Raw genomic sequence first — 20098 nt, 5'->3', positions numbered from 1 at the left:
AGCTAAGGCAATTTAAAGAACATGGGGAGCCGCTGCTGCACGATCCTCAGAACGAAGGGTGGCTTGCTGTTGAACCTCTCATAATGCAATGCTGAGGAATTATTATTGTTGAGAGCATTTTCTATCTTTTTGTCTAGTTCCTCACCGAGCACTTGAAACCACCTTTCGATGTTGAGATCTCAGACGGTACAGACTTCGAAGTGCAAAGGAGAATGGCGATCAGGGATTGAATCATGCCCGGATCGTGGGCTTGGAGATCGTAGCCTAGCCGGTTGGGTCCTAGGGTGGCTCTGATGAGTCGGCCTCCTCTCCAAACTTTAAAGAGCTGCCTGCGACTCTGATTGAAGCAACGACTGTGGGATCGAGTTCTATAGGGGTGCCCTGCGAGAACTGCAGGTTGCACCACTACAGAGGATGCAGGGGCAACCTTAGCAGGCTGCGGCGGCGTCTGAAGAGGTGCAAGGAAAGTTTGGACTGCCTGGACTGCGGTCGTCGAATTTTGGACTTACTGGAAAAGCTGGTTGAATTGGTCAGCCATGACCGACGCTGGCTAGGTCGGTTGGACTGGTGGCGAAACCTCCGACGTCATTGGCTACACTTGGTTATTGACTTGGTCTACTGCCTGGCAAGAGGTAGTGGCATTGGAGAGTCGGGAAGATGTTCGTCTAGGAGCCATGATGCGAACATGACCCTTCCTCTATTTGTTGCTACTGAAAATCGATCGAGGTCGAAGAGAAGGCGGCTGAGCTTCATGCAGGATTGCTGGCATTGGAGTGACCTACAAAACAAATCCAAACCGATGATTGTAGCTCCAAGGAGGACCCTTCGATACTCAAAATAGATTCAGAGAATAATGAAGCAGCAACAAGCTCTCTTAAAGGGATTGATTAGGTAAGGCTTACCTGATCCTTGGGGCTCTAATGGTTTATATAAAAGACTGTCGAATAGCTGGTTGTACAGCTGTGAGATTATGCCATCTCGAGATTGCAAAATCATTGAACATACCATTATGGACGAGATAATCCAACCTTCAATCGCTTCCGCGAGATTGAGAAAGTTAGTTGCGCTTGAATTGATCCACTCGGAGTAGACAGCTTGGCTCTGCATAACGGTTGGTGACCGTGGTGACGGCTTAACAACTTGAAGTAATCTTTGATACCATGCCAATTCAAATGCTCATGGCAACCGTCGATCCGAAGCTCTCGTAGCAACCACCATAACAACTAATAAAAATTTGTTTTGACTCTTTTGATGCTCGTTTATAATGATCTTAGACCAGTCAATCTTATATCAAGATTCATACTATCGGACACACTCATCAAATCGCCTAGATGTTCTACAAAACCAATTGTTTCTTAGACTCTTAGTGACCCTTACGTAACCGGGGTAAATAAAGAGTAAATAAAGGGGAGTGCTCATGGTTCAACTCCTGAAATTGGCAAGTTGCAAAATGATCACAAGGTTTCTGGAATTTACCGGGGCACTTGAAAAATTCCTGTTTTCGGCTTCTCCAGGATGATGTTGCACGTCATTCCCTCCAGATAAAACCATGTTCTCTCCAAATAAAACCATAGCCAGATGTTACTATAGATCAAATTGCTTCTCTCGCGATTAAAGCAAACATCAGAATCAGACATCAACACTCATTTAATATTTTTTTACGAAGCCACTAACGGAACCAGGTTGTATCTTTCGTGCCCGAGAATGATTAACCTTCATGCGAAATCACCATTGGATCACCTACGAAATAGATCTCAACGCACTCCAAAGTCCATTCATCCACAGTCAACAGCTCTCAAAGCAGGTCCAATGGTGGTTTCAGACGAAGGTTAATCATTCTTTCGTGCAAAAGACATCCGTCCCACGACTAACAGCCATTTCTGATCACATGAAAAAGTAACCTGATGACAGCTTTCAGGGGCTGGCAAGTGGCAACTTGCAGTACAGCTATATGATATTTCTGATCTGAAGTGGGCTCTACATAAATTGAGAACCAAAGAACTATTCCATCAAAAATAAGGAAAACTAAAGAACTAGAACTGGATTAACACGTCATACAAAACTGTGCGGTACTTTAAAAATAAATACATAATACAAGTTGCAAGCCCTACAAAAAATAAGCCGCAAGCTCTGTTCTGCATAGGCTTGAGCAGTCCGTTGCGAACCCCATGCCATGACCCTTCGGTAGAGTAATGAGAAGACAGATCTTCAAAGGCTTGCACCTTCGTTATGTGTGTGCAGTGATCTCAAGCTTTGTTTGCCCTACAAACCCAGCTTAGCATCATATGTGATCTCTTTTCCACACCAGTTTTTCTTTCGTTTTTTTTTTTCAGTAATGAATTTATACGAGCATTATCTCACTTCGAGGATCCACGATGTGCAGTCATCGAGCAGCTGAAATTTCTGGTTGGCTGCTATGTTCAGAAACACCTGCATTTTCCTCAAGAATTCAAATGAATCTTCTTTGCACCTGAATAACCCACCACAGACACACTGCTCAGCCAAATGAGCAGCTTTAACTTGTCTGCACCTCAGGCACACCAGATCCTGCAAGTGATATAGCTTCTCTCTTTGTCGAACTATTTGAAGGAGAGAATTCTCCATCTGTTCACGATTGTATGATTGTCCGCATTGTGGCACAGAACAACGCCATTCATTATCCGAAAGAGCTGAATCACGACAGAGGTCTAGGTCTCGGCAGTCATTGCAATAACTGCAAATAGGAAGCTTGAATCAGAAATAAACATATATAAAAGTAATATTAAGAAAAATGGCAATATGCATAACATCCCTGTTTCATCTCAACTACAATGGATAACAAGCATTTTACATATGATTGATGAAGAACCAGTTCAAGTCACAATTCACAATATGGGGGCAAAGATCTGGCATTGCCATGAACATCCAGTGTACAATTTATAGGAACAAGCATTGAACTATGGTAGCAAAGATAACAGCTGATGTAGGAGACAACTTAATTTAGGTTGCTCTAATGATGATTAAACTACAGAACAGATACGTATTGCTCTGAACCCCTAAAAGGCACAAGTACAAAATATAGCTAACAGAACATAATAAACTGGACTTCAATGCCATACCTGCAGATAACATTTGGAAGAATAAATGATGGACTAGGATCATTAAACTGTGCTTCTGGAGCGAACTCTTTCACATGGACCAATTTTAACAGATTCTTCCTCATCCTCTGTCAAATAGTACATTAGTGATTTTGTCAGTAATTCATTAATGGGGAGTTAAGGACGAATCACATATGCCAAAAAGCTATAACAAAAGATATAAGAAAACTGAGAAAATGTTCGCATCAATATTCTAATGTCAAAAAAAAAAAAAAAAATAGAACTAATTATGAGGAGACTATGGCAGATGGATTTTCAAAGAAGTTAAAGATGTTGTCCAGAAATAAGTTGATGATGATGCAGATTTTCTGAACTCGGATGAGTAATCTGGATTTTGTCCTTGGCTCTAGACAGGAACAACTAAATAAATATCTTGCCAATAGTCATAAGTTGCTCAAAACTCATTGTGTTCTTTATGTAAGCCAACTTTATGAAGGTGCAACCAACAGTGGTTAGTTCAGCTCGTAGTATCCATATCTCTGAATGAGAAAACTGGGTTCAATCAATACCACCATATTTCTATATATATATATATATATATATATATATATATATATATATATATATATATATATATATATATATATATATATATATATATATATATATATACCTAGATACACACACACACACCCCTACCTACCTACCTATATATATATATATAGGTAGGTAGGTAACTTTCTCCACGTAATCAGAATCCTTTTCTATTATCAAATCTTATAATACCATATCCCTTCAAATGTTGCCTGAATCAAATTAATAGTATCCCATATGATGCAACAAATATTGGCAATTTCAAATGTTCTGTGATAGCCAGTCCACACTTTACACAAGAATAGACCTCACGAATCTGTAAATTGTTATCAATTAGACATTCTCTGAGAACCAGTTCACCATTAAAAAGATGCAGGTGCTAGAAGAAGCATTTATGCTTTCACATGCATGCTGAAAGAGCTTGATACAGGAATACATTGGAGACTTCACTTGACATCTGTTTTTCTAAACATTTGTTACCTAAAATGCCAAAATTTTGAGTTTGCAGTTATAAAGTAATTGCAAGGACTGACTAGACTATTAAGTTGTCATTAAGAGATATATTAGGTGGAAAAAGTACCAGAATATCATGCTGAACATTCTGGTCGAGAGCAAGAACAGCGCAGACATGCTTAATGAATTCTAATGCAGCATCTCCTTTATGTACTTGAGAATCAGTTGATTGGGATAATCCATGATATGCAGGTTCATTCTTGTCAATTTTGTTTCTTCCCTTGAAGTGGTGAAGTGTATCACGTACAATTCTGAGAAGCTTCTCAGTAAAATAATTGCTGATCTGCAATATGCAATAAAGTGAGAGATATAGAAGTGGAACAATTGATATTTATCTGATTTTAACAGAAGCGCAAGTCTTCAAGTATCAGTGCCATTGTGGGTGCCGGGCACGATGTACTAATAAATGTGACACATATGGAAACTAAAAAGATAAAAAGTAACTTATTCGATCAAGAATAGTGAAAAAGCCAAAAGGGGTTAAAAAGATATTATGCCAAACTGTGCCAAGTGTCGGCATGCCAAATGGTACAGCTGGATGAGTACATTATTACCTGGTCTTTAAGGTACTCCGTAACACAAACTTCAAGAGCTTCAGCAGCTGTGATGGTGATTGATTGGGTACAAGCATTATCATCCCTCATAGTTGTCCGAGTTGCAACTTGTTCTTTTAAATGCTTCCATGGGATATATAGAAACTCAGAGACAATTAAGACAAAATGATCCTGCTTGGCATTCCAAAAATTAGTTCAGATCAATCACTTAACACATGAAGCAGGAATCTCAGGTTAGTAAATAAACTATATACTCCAGAAGTCCAGATAGGCCAATAAATTAATTCCATCAGTGATCTACCTGGGTGATCTTTGGTAAATATTCAGCTATATTCCAGCTTGACACGATGTCCACTTCAGCTTCATCCTCTAAATTGTCTGTATGGGACAGAGTGGTGGATTTTGCCTGAATTCCTCCATAGTTGTACTGTAACATGTAACTACAACTTATTAGCACAAATGAAGAGCCAGCTCACCAATTGAAAGAAAACCAGGGTACAAACACTTGACCTAAGGGTTTTACAACTAAGTGAAATTCGACAAATTAAAACAATGAAATCACACCATATACATGTAGGATGATGATGATGGCTGTGTTCTTCATCGAAAATAATAATGGATATTACCACATTGGTGACTAACATGAACTGAGAATAAAGGCATGAAATGAGCCATACTGTGGTATGCACCGCCCTATACCATACTGGCTGGCATTCAACAAACCATAAGTAGGCATGGAGACATGCAGCAGTGCATACCATATCAATACATGACCACTGCATGGCTACATACCATGGTATTTCTAAGAATGCGTTCAGCAATTTGTTTTAAGTAAAACCAGCACTGATAAGTAGCTGAAAATGACAATTCCTGCCCAAGTCAATAAGAGAAGTTTGCAATCTACATCTGCCCCTCTGAAAGAAAGGGGAAAAAGGAAAAGAAAAAAATGGGCAAACCTGATCCATAAAAAGTAACGAATGCCAGAAATGCAGAGGTTCAAGCTCAATCCACTCGAATAAATCCCTATAATAGTAACAATGACCAGATCTTCAGAATTTATAGATTGACATATTAAACTCTGCAGAATTTTACCAGTGAGCAATGACATACCTTGTCTGCAAAGTTTTCAATAAACAGTCACAGTAAGCACGGGCTGCTGATAGGTCTATCTTTCCAGTGTCTATGACAATCTTAGAGAAGTTTGCAAAGATAATCGTGGCTCCTAATTTTCGAAACTCGGCCAGCAATAATGCAAATAATTTTTTCATGACCTGTCAATATTGAGTCATAAGAAAAGAAACTGCAATTAACAGGATAGGAAAGGCAAAGAGTAAGCACCAAGCATGATGTTCATTTAAATAGATCTGGAACTTTTGATAATGTCTTTGGTAAGACATTATCATAGATTTTATCATTTACTGTCTTTGTTTACAAATTTAAGCAGTTGATATCCTAATCAATCTGAAAGCCTCCACCATACATACATACACCTAAAAATAAAACAGGAATCATACAATCCTGGTCCTCTTCAGCTCAGGCCATGCTGCAACAGTTTCAAGAGCTCTCAATTTCTCAATACTTTTAGGGAAGGAAACTGCCCAGCTGACTGCATCACAGGCCATGAAGCTTCATAAGAGGCAGTTTGGATTAGGGATTAAAAATCCTGCCAGGCCTAGTCAGCCTGTTTTTATATGGCATCATGGGATGCTGGAAGTCTCTTGGGGCAGAGCACTTGAGAAGGCATATCTTGTATCACCAAAATTAAAAGAGAAGGCGAACAAAATGAACTAGACAGTATCAATCTTTTACTCTCCTACTCAAGACAGTGCAAGCATGTTTCTATTTTAAAATGAACCTATGAGTAGTCCATTTGGCTATCCAAGCAACCTACCTTGTGGAGAACACGATGGAGAGCAGGGTCATGGAGTTTCGACAGTGGGCTGAAATGTAGATATTGTGAGATAATTAAGTGAGGCAATAACTGAAAAGTAGATGCAGAAACAGTGAAAAATTCCACCTGCAAAGCCACCGGTAAAGATGCTGCAATATAGCATCAGCAAACACATTTCCAGATGCCACTGCATCTGAAATACATCTTTGAATGAGTTGTTTTAGTACTTGAAATGCAGGTGCACATGCGCTAGCTTCATCGAAGTCGGTTTCATTAACAACAGGCCCATGATGCATTTCATGGTCAAATCCAAATATAGATCCACCTTCTATTTCATCCACTTGGTTGCTCTTCAGAAGAGCATTTACAGCTAGGTGATGAATCTGCAGAAGGATATGCATAAACTTATCATGGCATACATTAGCATTAGCACCATTCCAAACTTTTATATATATAGGGAAACATAATTCTCTAACCTTTAGTTCTACTGTGACTCTTCTATAGGCCCCAGGATAAGTAAGAGCTGGTTGAATGACCTTTTTTTGGTCATAAAACAAGAAACATGGTCAAAAAAACAAAGAAAAAAAAAATTCTTGCAAGGCAAAAAGTATATCCAGCATATGTGTAGGACCACCATATACGTGCATATATGTACATATACCTGCATGTATACAGACACATATATGTATATACATGCATGAATGTGTAGGACCACCAAATATAAAGGTGAAATAGCAGTTCCTTGTCCCACCCCCCACGCTCCACAAAAAAAAAAAAAAAAAAACACAGAAAAAGGAAAATAAAGAAAATATAGCAATCAAATAATCCTAGCTGTTAATGCATTAGGTGCATACCTCATCAGCAAAGCAAGTATCTGCCTCATAAGTGCCTCCTAAATCTGGAATACCATCATCAGATATCCAAAGTACCTACGGATACAGAGTCAAGAGAGTAAGTTAAAACATAAATTAAATACATATATTTGCAGAAGAAAAGAGCATAGAAGCAATCAAAAGACGCCTGGAGTTATACCACATGATGACCAAAGGGAAATTATCAATCCCAAATAGTTTAAGAGGGAACGATATGAGCCAGAATTCTCAAGTAAACTAGCTCTAGAATATCCTACCTTTATAATCATTGCCATAGGCAATATACATGTTGATGACATACAACACGTTCATATGATCGGAAAAAAACATCATGTTTATCCAGAGAATGGAGAATATGGCCAAATCAGTGAAAATGGACTCTGTCTCTTATCTATCAAATTAAATAAGAGTCAAGAAGCATTAATCATAAAAAGAAACAAATTCGACACTGTGCAGGATAATAATTTGAAAGGGGAGGCTATTGCTAACATTCTTGAAAACTTTGCTGAGGCAGTTGAACCTTAACCCTTCCAAAAGAAAGCTTTTAAATGTGAAGAAACAGTACCGATTGATAGCGCATGATATGTTGTCACACTTGTTTATGTTAACTGGGTGACTTGATTCCCAAAATGGTTAAAACTAACATTATTTTGTCTTCAAAAAGATGGAATGCTTATAGTTTTAACCTTTAATTTCTAACTACATGTCGTTGTCTTTGTCAAGTTTTCATAGAGCTTATTGGTAGCCAGTAATTCTATCCTCTAGAAGTATTTTCAATGTATCTTTCAAAATATGTGAAAACAATTAAACTACTTAACCCAGATTCTATAATGATATCATATGAAATTGAACATCCTTCACACACAAACCTATTACCAACTTCTAAATTGCCTATATTATATATATTTTTAAAAAATGGTCATTGATAAACACAAAACTTTGTAAAGAATCACATCACTATACCACCAATCCAGGCAATAAGGAATCAATAATAAAATTTTATTATGCTGCATTAATATTCAGGAGAGATCCAACCTGCTGCTGATCACGTAACACCCGAGAATAAAAGACATCCACAGTAAAAAGAAGCCAATCAAGTTCGAAATTCCCCAAAGGCACCTGTTTCATAGCTTGTTATAGATAGCAAATTTTCAGATATATCCATTAAAGCCTAGTTAAAACAATGAAGCATGATAGTCATAAATAATATTACATGTGCATATCTAGATAGCAAAATTCTCTCACTGAACCACTGGGATGATGCAGCACAACGTTGCATGCCAATTTTGCCAGCCATGACTTGCCATCCGAGAGCCTTGAGTAAGAAATGCAAGTGAAACAACCTTTGCCACAAAAACATATGACTAACATAAAGCACAAAGGGACATACGTTAAGCATGACGGAGTACCTGATAATTACTGTCACGAGCATTGCAAGGAATACTGATGCATGGAAAATCATCAAGTATCCGCATTCCAGATCTAATAACTTGAACATTTGGGCATTCTATGACACCAATAGCAGGACCAGGATGCCGATGTCTATCAAAAAACTAAATTAGCCTCAAGCAGACCAAATAGCAACTCAAATACAGAAAAAGAGAAGTTAGTTCCATTAGTAAGGACACCATTTGAAAGATATTAAATATTGTTCCCTCAAGGAAAACATCAACAGTATTGTCACTTTAGTCTCTTTGCTAACTAGGTGCCAGTTATTTCAGTATCAGTACAATCATGTTTTCTCTCACTACAAGTTATCTTCATATCATGAGAAGACTTCATCTAACAACAGATGTAAATGGCTTGGGTAAACAGATACCCAAGCAGATCTGGACCTATAAACCAAACCTTAATTAGCAATTTGTGGGCATAGCTTTGAATACCAAATGTAGGCCCATACTCCAACTGGTTTAGCTCTGGATACCAAACATAGACCCATAACCGAACTTCCATGATTACGGAGTTAGCAAAACTAGAGTGATTGTATAAACCAAATAAATGAAGGTTTGTTTATCTTAGTGGGGTGGCAGCACTGTTCCCATGCAGATACATATTATGTCAGAATAGTAAAGTATTATAAAGTTGCAGGAAGCCAAGTTCCTATCAATTACAAAATAAAAAGCACTCAAATGCATTTTCCACTTTCCTATAATTTTTCACGATGTATTTTAAGGGAATAGAACATCTTGTACAAATTTTTCAAATAGTATTATGCGCATACATTTAAATGGTTTGTATTGAGTTCTTATGAATATCTATGAATATAAGCAAATACTAACAATTATAGAACAACACTTTGCAGTTATCATATCAGGCAATGTACTACTACCATCCCAACACAACATAGACGTCCGTACCTGTAATTAAAACACACCTCCTACCTTTTTCAACTTCATTTACCAAAGTTGTATACCTTTCACCACCTAAGGGCAATTCATATCTCACTAGCTAGTTTTACCGAGCTTGCTACCATGGGATTGCAGTTCAATTTACCAGTTAAGGTCTCAAAGATGTATAAGAATTGTTAGGATATCTCAGACAAATTTGTCATGGAATAGGCCAGATGATAAACCACAGTTTCTAGCTTAGCAAAGGATATAAGGTATAAGCTTGCCGATTAAAGGCAGCTCAGATCTCTTCCTAGTTCCTAGTTCCTAGTCTTTTTTTTCCTAAAGCAGTTTGATCTGAATACCTCGAAGTTGCAGATATTTTTTAGGTACAGAGATGGAGATCAAACCCACTCATTCAGCAAATAGATGACTACAGATTATTTTAATAAAAAATAAACGATTAAAAATCTTCTTTGCAGCTTATCCTTTATCAGAAAATGTTATATAAATTAAAAACTTTTATCAACTAAGAATAGAAAAGAGAGCCAGGAAGCCTTCTTTGAAGCTAGTTCATTCCTTATCAGAAAGTGATATAAATTATGATCTTTTATCAACTAATAGAAGAAAACAAAATCCAGGGGTGCAACCATCTTTTAAGTTACATGCCCTACTAGAAGTTATAATAAATGAGCTTATAGCTATCAAATATAACTCCTTCACATAAAAATAGAAAGGTTCATGAAGGGGAAGTGCCATTGAAAAATGAATAAATCATTGACAAAAATAATTGACCATTCACTTTCATGAATATCTGAAATAGACTTCTCAAGATTGAGAAAATATGAAATAAACCTGTAATCAATCAATGTTCTTTGCAAAGCTTGCTGCCAGCTTCAATTGATCGAACATATTCCACCTGAATATCAGTGATCATCAAGAACGAAGATTAAAACAAAGAAAACAGAATTATAGATCATATGTAACTATGATTATACCTTGTAAGTAGCACTTCCTGCCATTGGTGGTTCAACGGATAATGTTTGGCAAGCTTCACGGAACAGCCTTTCAAGAAGTGACGAGGACAATTCTTTGTTTTGAAAAGGATTAACAACCACAGCAAATATTGTGTATGATACAGGAAAATATATAACATATATCGCCCTCCCCTCGGACATGCTGAGAGGAGAAAAGGATTCAGTCTAAAAAGTTTACAGAACTAATTCATATATCCGGGACAACAAGGATGTTTAAATTTAATATGTGGGCTTGCTTTCAGCTTGGAAGACCAAAGAAGCAGGGAATTATTATTAGCTGGAAGCAAGATTGAATAAATAAGGGACACATGATAAAGTAAAACAATATCATAAAATACCTGTGATACAGGTAGAAAAGGAGATAGTCTGCTCCAGATAAGAGCACTCAGCTGTAGTCTTCATATGCAGCTCGCTCAGATTCCATCCATCTTGGAGATTTCGAAGCCTAGCAGCCTTGTCCACTTTACACACACAACCAATCTGGAGGATCGCATTAAATTCTAACGGCATATTTGTCTCATATATCCCTAGACAGAGTTACAAGGAAATTAGCTCAAATCAAAATAAACAGTGGAAGTCTGGCTCACTGATCAGCATTACAAAGTGAATGATGAGGACTGATAGTCAGTATATGCATTAAATATGTTAACAAATTATTCTGGAAGTTGCCGCAAAATCTAAATTGGGATCAAACATACAGAATAAAATCTAAAAAAAGGGAATTAATTGAGTTTAAGCACTGTTTTGGGGATTTTACATATCATTGGAATAACAAAAGGGCAGCCCAATGGATGAGACTCTGGCCACTGCAGGATTTGGAGAGGGTCAGATGTAAGCAGCATTACCCCACATGCACAGAAGCTGTTTCCATGTTTCAAACCCATAACACTCAGGACTGTTGTGCCACAGCCCGCCTTCCTACATATCATTGGAATAGTATCAAAAGTATTGAAGAAAGGAACACGGATATAATTTGCCAACAGAAGGACATAGGTAAGACCAATTAACAATCAGCTTGATGATTATGCTAAATTGATTAATTTAGCACACATAGGAGTTGGGAAAATTCAGGACGATTGTAAAGTAGAATGATAAAGATTATTCTCCTGAACTTCTCCACCAAGATGTAGTTAATGGATATGTCCATGCACCAAATGAACCGAAAAATATTTTTCCACTTGAGCCCTTCCTATGGCACTACTATAGTGTTTCACACCTTTATATCAAATTGTTATGTTGGATTCCAACATTGTGCGTACATGTTGGCAGGTAAGAGTTGAAATTTTCTAAGCACACATCAAAAATCAAAAACTCTACGAGGATATGAAAGCTAAATCAGTCCACAACCTAGAACTTTTTTTTTCCTACTCAGATCTATATATAGCCCTCAATTTAGTAAAAGCTTTTTCCTTCAAGACATGCATAGGCTTCTAAGCAAAAGGCACTGAATACTTCTAAGATGTAACTTCCTAAACAAAGAAACATCGAGAAAAATTGATCCTTAATACAAGCATTTCTAACAAGAGAAGGCAATAAGTAATTTAATCCTTGTAAAGGCAAAAAGAGGTAATTATATCGAACTTTGATAAATCACACATGTGATGTTTAAATTTAACAGCATACGGAGCAGAAATATATATCTAAGATACAACTTAGGCATTTAATCGAGCATAAAGAAGGTATGTTATTTTGTGGTAAACTGCTCCAGTGATAACCCACACATCTCATCCACCAACATTTAACCTTCCTCTCAAAATTCTACTTCCTGTCCTAAATCTTATCCATTGTCCTCTATGTTTGAAGGCTCTCTCTCCAACCATGTCTCCCATCCTATCCATTGTCACCTAAATTAACATTAATATATATATATATATATATATATATATATATATATATATATACTGTGTAACCCTCCTTGTTTTTATATTTCAGAATCCTATCTTTGTCTCACTTCCAAAGCTACCAGCATAAATGGACCATTTATTACTTACCCTCTCTAGTCTCCTATCTGACCTAGCTAGGTCCATCTAAATACCAATTTCAGTTTTATAATTAAATAACCTGTCTCTCTTAGTCTCTTATATGTTCCATGGCATATTAGCAACCACATCTTCATTTCTTTTACTTATTGTGCCCACTTCTGAAGGAGGGAGATATGATGCAACCCATTGCCAAGGAGAAGTTAAAGGTCCAACACTTGATCTTTAGCTCTACCCTCTAAAAATTTCTACCCTCCCAAACCAAAGTTGTCACCTTACATATCTGCCATCATATAACAAGATAGTGACCAAATAACTGATACCGGTACCATACTAAACACATTTGTTAGTTACATAAATGGGATATCTCAGACTATTATAATGATTCTAATACATAGAAGATTAAAATTCTCTTAAAATATTAAATTTGGTTCTTCACCTTATCCCTCTATTCATTTTGAAGGATGGATAGGGGAGGATGGATTAGCAAGAGGATGGATGGAAGACCCATCCATCCTCCGTATGTTTGGTGAATCATGAAAAGATGGATAGAATGATTCCCTCCTCTGTTTGGTGTAGGAGGAACGAAAAGAAGGATAATGATATTTGAATAATATTTTTACTCAACTACCCTTTGATAAAAAAATATTATACTAGTATCAATTTATAACATTTATTTATGCTAAAGTAGGGCAACATACAAACTTATAACCTTTATAATTTAGAATTAAATAAAAATATAGATATGTAATTTTAATTTAATTTAACAAACAATTTGATAAATTAATTATATATGAATTAATTTATTTCTATATATTAATTATATTGATAACTAATTAATTTATAATTTAATAAAGGATAATTTATTCTGGTAAAAGAGTGAAAAGGTGTTAAGGTTTTGTCAAAAAATTAATGAGAGATAATTTTATCAACATAAAAATCCACCCCTCAAATGCTCCATCCATCCATCCTTGCATCCCTCCAATTTACGAAAATACAAACTGGTGGGCCAAGATGGATGAGCAATCTTCGTTTTCATCCATCCTTCCTAAATTTTTTAAACCAAATAATAGACGGGGGCATCCATCCTTCTAACCCTATTCATCCTCTCTCTCATGACCCCAACTAAACACAAGATCTGTGTTACATGAAAAGGGAGAGTATATTGCAGTTGTGCCTAAAAGTACATATCATACTACTACTTGTGCTTGCAAGAAAAAGCAAGCATGGTAGGCATATTGTGCTATACCATACTAGCACTTGGTATGCACCTGTACTGAAGATGTGCAAATATGTAAAAAAGATATAAATGGCACAGTAAGTCGGTAACATAAAAAGGGTTGGTTCGTTGTTTCAAACATATGACACATGAAGCAGCCTTACTATTGCACCCCCTCATAAATGGCACGGTAACATACAATGCTTCAATGTTTAAGAAAAATAATATAATAATTTCACCTGCTTTATAATGGTTTCAAAAATATTCTAAGCATGTAAGCATAGTTATAGACTAGTCCATAAAACTGTACTATTGTAGGATCAAATCCTCCTAGTTATTGGTGATTGTAGTTCTTTATCATATGCATTTCGCAGCTCCATGCTTGTTTTACAAATTAACTGTGGAAAATTTTGTTCAAGATAACAATATCAGAGAACCTTAAAAAATTTATTATGAGAACTTGAGAGGGACATCTAGCTACGTCTCCACATTAGCAACACATTATAGTGTTGTACCATGGTACTAATAAAAGATAATATGTAGGAAAAATTAAACGTTTGGAGAAGTAAGAGTGCATTTGAACTTTATAACCAGTATAACTGTTCATTGACACCTAGTTCAATGAAGTGCCATGTACAGAAATACCAGTTGTAAATTGCTAGTCCTCGGTCATGCCAGACATTTTCTTTAAGGATATCATCATCTGTCAACTCAAAAAAATAGATCCGGGCCTTTATGGAGCCAATTTCACCCTGCATCTTTATACAGATGATGCAGGAACATCCAGGAAAGTAACACATGATTTAGTCAAAACTTCTCAAACACAAAGTCCTCCCTTAAATCTTCACCATGGTATGAAGACTCTATATCAAGGGTAGCCAACAAAGTTATGAGCTCATTAGTCTTCAAATGTTGTATTCTCCTCTAAGCTATCCTTACTCGTGCATTTAACACATAAGTCTCACCAGAAAAGAAGGGTTTTTTACACGACATTTCTAACCCAATGGAACAGAAGAGTGAATTACTCAGCAACAATCTGAAAACAATCAAATTCTGTACCATTCCCAACTTAAACATAAACCCTTTGATATATAGATTAACTTGTCAATCAATAATAACCCAACAAGCATAAACAACATAACATGAGGCGATCAATTCATTGACATCATATAACATGATACCGGACACAAAAAGGTAAAACAAAATTGCAGACGAAATCAAGTCACACAGACAAGGATTCAGGCTATATCAGGAAGCAGTCAACTTGTTCATAGCTTTTACCTCAACTTCTGGGTCTGCTAGGTGAGCCGCAAGTTTCTTTTTTGCAGCCCTGAACTGATCTTCATTGATAACAACCTATATAAAACATGGCATAGTATTGTTAAATTGAGACAAACCAAAACCTTCTTGTCATCGTAATCCAAAGAAACTGAAAGCCCTTCATAAGACCAGGATTACCTCAATGAGATTGAAACTTGGTCTGCTATGAGGAAGAATCTTTTTCACACACCGTCCCGGAAATTCTTCTGTAACAGGGGCCTTGGTGTTAAGATAAAACACTTTTGGAACATCTATGGGAACCTTTTGCATAATTCCATCTGCAACAACCCAAGCAAAAAATCGCCCAGGTTGTGTACTGGGAACAAGTTGTATTATCTGGTCCACAAAATATTACGGCTAATCAATCATCACTAAATTGAGAAGGAAAAAGGCAACATTCAGAATATAATGCTTGCTGAGGCATGACTACCTGCCAGTGAGATTGCACAAGAGCCAACTCTTGTCTTCTGAAGAACGAACTAACCCATTTCTGTCTTGACCACGTCTATAGTTGAACATGGAGGCAGGCAACTTAGCTGCACCAGCAGATTGCTGTGACATCTTTGTGATACCTAACCTGAAAATGATGGATGGTACAAGGAAAAATATTGAGCAATGGTACTTAAATAATTATCTACTGTAAAAATTATTCTACAAGCACAAAGTTTTCACTGTAAAATTATCCTCGCTTGCTTATGTAGTGCAAAGAGCACCCATTGTTGCTGGAGCATAAGGAAAAAAGGAATCAAAACATCTTTCCCGATGATAACAAATTAGATCAGAGATCAATTAGATTCCTTTTGCTTGACTGGAGGATTCCTCTCTCCATAAATCTGTAGCTGCAAATCTCTAAGCAAGAATCTTCATTTCTTCTACTTCATTACTATAGTCTGTCTCTTCCTGACTCCTGGCTCCCCTTCTTTCATTCTCCCCCTTAATTTCTTCCTAACTTTTTTAGTTGTTGTAAACAAGTAATATCAATCTTTTTTTGGTTCTATCTTATTTTGCTAGCTGTCAACACTCAATATTACAATTTAGTAGAATGTCACATGTTTAATATGCTGAAGTTAAAGATTCTAAAAAATAACATGATGTCTTCTTTACCAAAAATAACATCACCAATGAAATCCACATGCTTTTAAATTATTAAATTGATATTTTCCTTGATAAATGTCATAATAATGTCTTAAAAAATTTGTTCAGGCTTTGCACTTAATTACAACCATGGTTCATGGTATTAAATCGAATAGAATTTAAAATATTAACCTTTCTCCAACCACTAATGAGATAATAGTCACTAGAATTGTAAGAAGTCATCAAGGGATTCCTTACAATATTACTGTGAAAGGTTATGCATGGTTCAGAAATGATAAAGTGACAAAACTCTAAATGATGTGCTAATGGGAATGAATTTATGAAGCACCCGAAGCCTTTTCCCAGTTGTAGAATTATCTAGAATTGATATAAACTAGATGCCCCTGAGGCTGGTATTTGCAGCATCATCTGCCATTAAGGGTGGCAATTTGGTCCGACCCATCGGGTATCCGATCCAACCTGATCCAAATGGGATGGATTTTACCCGACCCAATTAAAATGTGAGGTGGGTACGGGTTTTAGGAAAAATACCCGAAGCGGGTATGGGTCGAGTACGGATAATAATATGCCTCACCCTAAACTCGACCCGATGTATGTATACGCAATCCAAAAACCTAGCCATCTAAGCTTTCCGTATTCAGCCGTTCCACCTCCCTTAAGGTTCCGTGTGGATGCTTCAAGCCTCCCACCCGATTAGGATTCCTGGAGATGGAAAAAATAGAGGAAAGTCAGGTGAAAATACTCCCCCTAAGCTTCCCGATTCGGCTACTCCAAGCCTCCCATCCGATTGGGACTTCTGAGGATGAAAAACATTGAGGAAAAATTGAGAGAAAACTAAGGAAAAGTCTAGGAAAACTAAGACAAAGCGGAAAAAAAATGAGAGGTAAGACCTTTTCCCACGTAGATTGTCATTTTTTTTCTTTTTGCTTCTTTTTTTCTTTTCATTTCTTTATCTATTTTTGGAGATCTATGGGAAAGGATAGCACCTGTGGGACATTGGAGAGATCGGAGAGGTTTCTTAAGTCTCAATGGGATTTAATCCCTATTCGGCCACTCTAAGCCTCCCACCTGATTGCGACGATTGAGGATGGAAAAACAGAGGAAAAATTCAGAGAAAATGAAGGAAAAATCAAGGAAAACAAAGGAAAAGCAAAAAATTTGAGAGGTAAGACCTAGATTGTCATTTTTCCTTTTTGCTTCATTTTCTTTTTTCTTTTTTCTTTTTCAGAGATCTGAGGGAAACGAGAGCACTTAGAGAAATTATTAAGAGGGGTTTCCGAGATTGCGATTGGGTTTTTTTCCTTCAAGTATATGGGATTCTGTCCGAGTTGTGGTGGTGTGAGTTGGTTCCTTGAGGTTTTGAGAGCTTAATCTTGGTAGAAGCATGATATTTTGTAGGGTTGGAGATTTTTGATCGAAAGGATTCTTCTTTGGTTACAAAATTTTTAGGCCCTGTTCCACTACAATTTTTTTTAAAACTATATAGGGATTTCGAGTATACCCAACCCAACCCGACTTAATCCATTCTTGGAGCCCTTCCAACCCGACCCAATCCGAGACAGGTACAGATCGGGTAAGGGTATGGATTTTTTTTCTGACGGGGCGGGTATGGGTATCAGTCGACCCAACCCATAGCCGACCTGTTGCCATCCCTTAACAATGGCAAGTAGGTTACTACATGTACCCCTAGGAAGTTCCAAATTTGTGAATTTTCCATTTTATGTTAGTAACCAATAAAAACATGTTTCTAGAAATGGCTTTCTCACAACTTTAAAATTTAGAAATAAAATTACATTAGTGGTCAATATCTACTTTTTTTTTACTAGAAATAAATTATATAAAACAAATCAGAAACTCTTACATACGAGTCAACGTTTTACTTGAAAACACTAGTTCTCACAAGCTATTCCATCTAAATAACAAGTAATCTAAGATGTACTTTATCTAGTGCTGGTTACCTGCGTCTCTTCCTTTCCTCACGAGTGTCTTTCCATTTCCTCTTCTTGACTTCAAGCCATGCCTGATAATCGATGTTTCTGTCAACACTTTCACCACAGGTACCATTTTGGCTCAATGACATGAGAGGTCTGCATAAAGTTGCATTTTGCTGCTTGTGGCTTAAGATTAATCCAGCTTCTGGACAGGATTGCTTGGATGAATAGTTTTCTTTGTTAACTTCATAGCTATGAACTACTGGTCGGGGTCCTTTTGAAACATCTTTTTTGGCAATCAAGTCTTCCATGTCTCCAACATTCATCTCATCTTGCATGATTGTTTCATCTTTGTTCACTGTACTGAAGATATCAACAAGCTTACGCTGGCGAAATCGGTCCTCTTTCTCACGGACCTTTTTGTGTAGCCAATCAGGATGAACCACTCGAGGAACAGGGTTAGAAACCTGGGAAAGTTTGATATTTGGTCTGAGATATTTAACAGACAAATTATTTTGACCAGTAGAGAAGAATCTAGGGTTCACACCTTCTGCATTGCAGCAGGAATAGTGATAATCTTTTGAATAGCTGAACTAAGGCGCTGCTTGTAATAGGACCAATCAACAATGGATCGAATGCCTACATCAGATGAAATTTTACACCATTTCCGTAGATAGAACTTCGCAATTTCTGCACATGAGATTAGATAGGAGGACGAATGTAGAAATTAGACGAACATTCATACTTCTCTCAAACACTAAAATTAAAAGAATCAAAGGATAACAGCACCTGCATCTGTTTCAAATATCGCAACAGGGATGGCGCGCTCACTTACTGGGGTTCCCTGAATGTGTAAGTGGTGGAGAAAATATAACAATTAAATCAAGAAAGCTTTAAAGTTTTTGGTAACTTCAAAAGAAATTACTGCTTAGGAATGAAGCAAAATGACAGATCCATTTGTTAATGAGTCAGAATTTGTGCAGCAGATTCAACAGCCTTCATCTCATCACATCAAGAGCACAAGCATCCAGGTCAATTAGATGTACTAGCAAGTAGCAACTACTCTGCAGCTTAGGGAATGCTTGATTATAGACATCTACCAGCAAGCTAACCAAGCCACAAATTGTTTAGCAATTAATGCAACTCATGTTGGTTCTCACATGCACGGGCATCCAATACAATGGAGGTTGTTTGATATCATTTACCCGGATACTTCTGGATGCACCAAAGGGTCATTGAAATTCTTCTTACCCAAAAAAAAAAAAGTTTATGCCGATGACGAGGAGAGAGAGGAGAAGAAAAGAGGACAAGATCGATAAGAATTAGTCATGGTGTTAGCCTCATACATGGTACTCAGCACTCAAAACACCTCTTCTAGCAAGACTAGAAGCAACACTATTAGCTTTCATCTTGATTTGCTTTAATATAATTTCCCACTTGTTATATCAGAAACCTACTTGGTTGCCCACCAGCCACGAAAGAAGCCTGGTGACAAGTGAACCAAAATGACCCTCACCGTAACTGAATTACAAAAAGACAGTACATAGAAAGCAAGTAAACTGGGCAACGAACACTTCAAAAGTAACCATACAGAGATATTTACATTTGTTGCCCACTGTTATAACAAAATATTTGAATACCGTTTCTGGTGGCCATGTTGGTCACTGGCAGGCATGTTATCTACCACAA

The 20098-nt window shown here is 37.0% G+C and overlaps 1 protein-coding gene across 1 annotated transcript in view; it reads right to left on the bottom strand.

The window, feature by feature from the left end:
• Positions 1–1889: 1889 nt before the first annotated feature.
• LOC105035197 (DNA polymerase epsilon catalytic subunit A) overlaps positions 1890–20098 on the bottom strand; it is a 59108-nt gene continuing 40899 nt past the window's right edge. The window contains 26 exon segments of the mRNA XM_073243448.1: positions 1890–2713; positions 3099–3205; positions 4252–4467; positions 4739–4909; positions 5040–5165; positions 5695–5761; positions 5849–6009; positions 6630–6678; positions 6756–7012; positions 7106–7165; positions 7484–7558; positions 8537–8620; positions 8715–8816; positions 8911–9043; positions 10684–10711; positions 10714–10747; positions 10827–11007; positions 11204–11222; positions 11225–11393; positions 15345–15419; positions 15522–15719; positions 15814–15866; positions 15869–15960; positions 18437–18876; positions 18957–19099; positions 19199–19253. Coding sequence (XP_073099549.1) covers positions 2353–2713; positions 3099–3205; positions 4252–4467; positions 4739–4909; positions 5040–5165; positions 5695–5761; positions 5849–6009; positions 6630–6678; positions 6756–7012; positions 7106–7165; positions 7484–7558; positions 8537–8620; positions 8715–8816; positions 8911–9043; positions 10684–10711; positions 10714–10747; positions 10827–11007; positions 11204–11222; positions 11225–11393; positions 15345–15419; positions 15522–15719; positions 15814–15866; positions 15869–15960; positions 18437–18876; positions 18957–19099; positions 19199–19253 — 3456 coding nt within the window. The 3' untranslated portion in view covers positions 1890–2352.

This window comes from Elaeis guineensis, chromosome 9, assembly GCF_000442705.2.
Source record: "Elaeis guineensis isolate ETL-2024a chromosome 9, EG11, whole genome shotgun sequence".
Classification (NCBI taxonomy): domain Eukaryota; kingdom Viridiplantae; phylum Streptophyta; class Magnoliopsida; order Arecales; family Arecaceae; genus Elaeis; species Elaeis guineensis.
The sequence above is the reverse complement of the archived record's forward strand: the minus strand, read 5'-3'. Positions and strand labels throughout refer to the sequence as shown.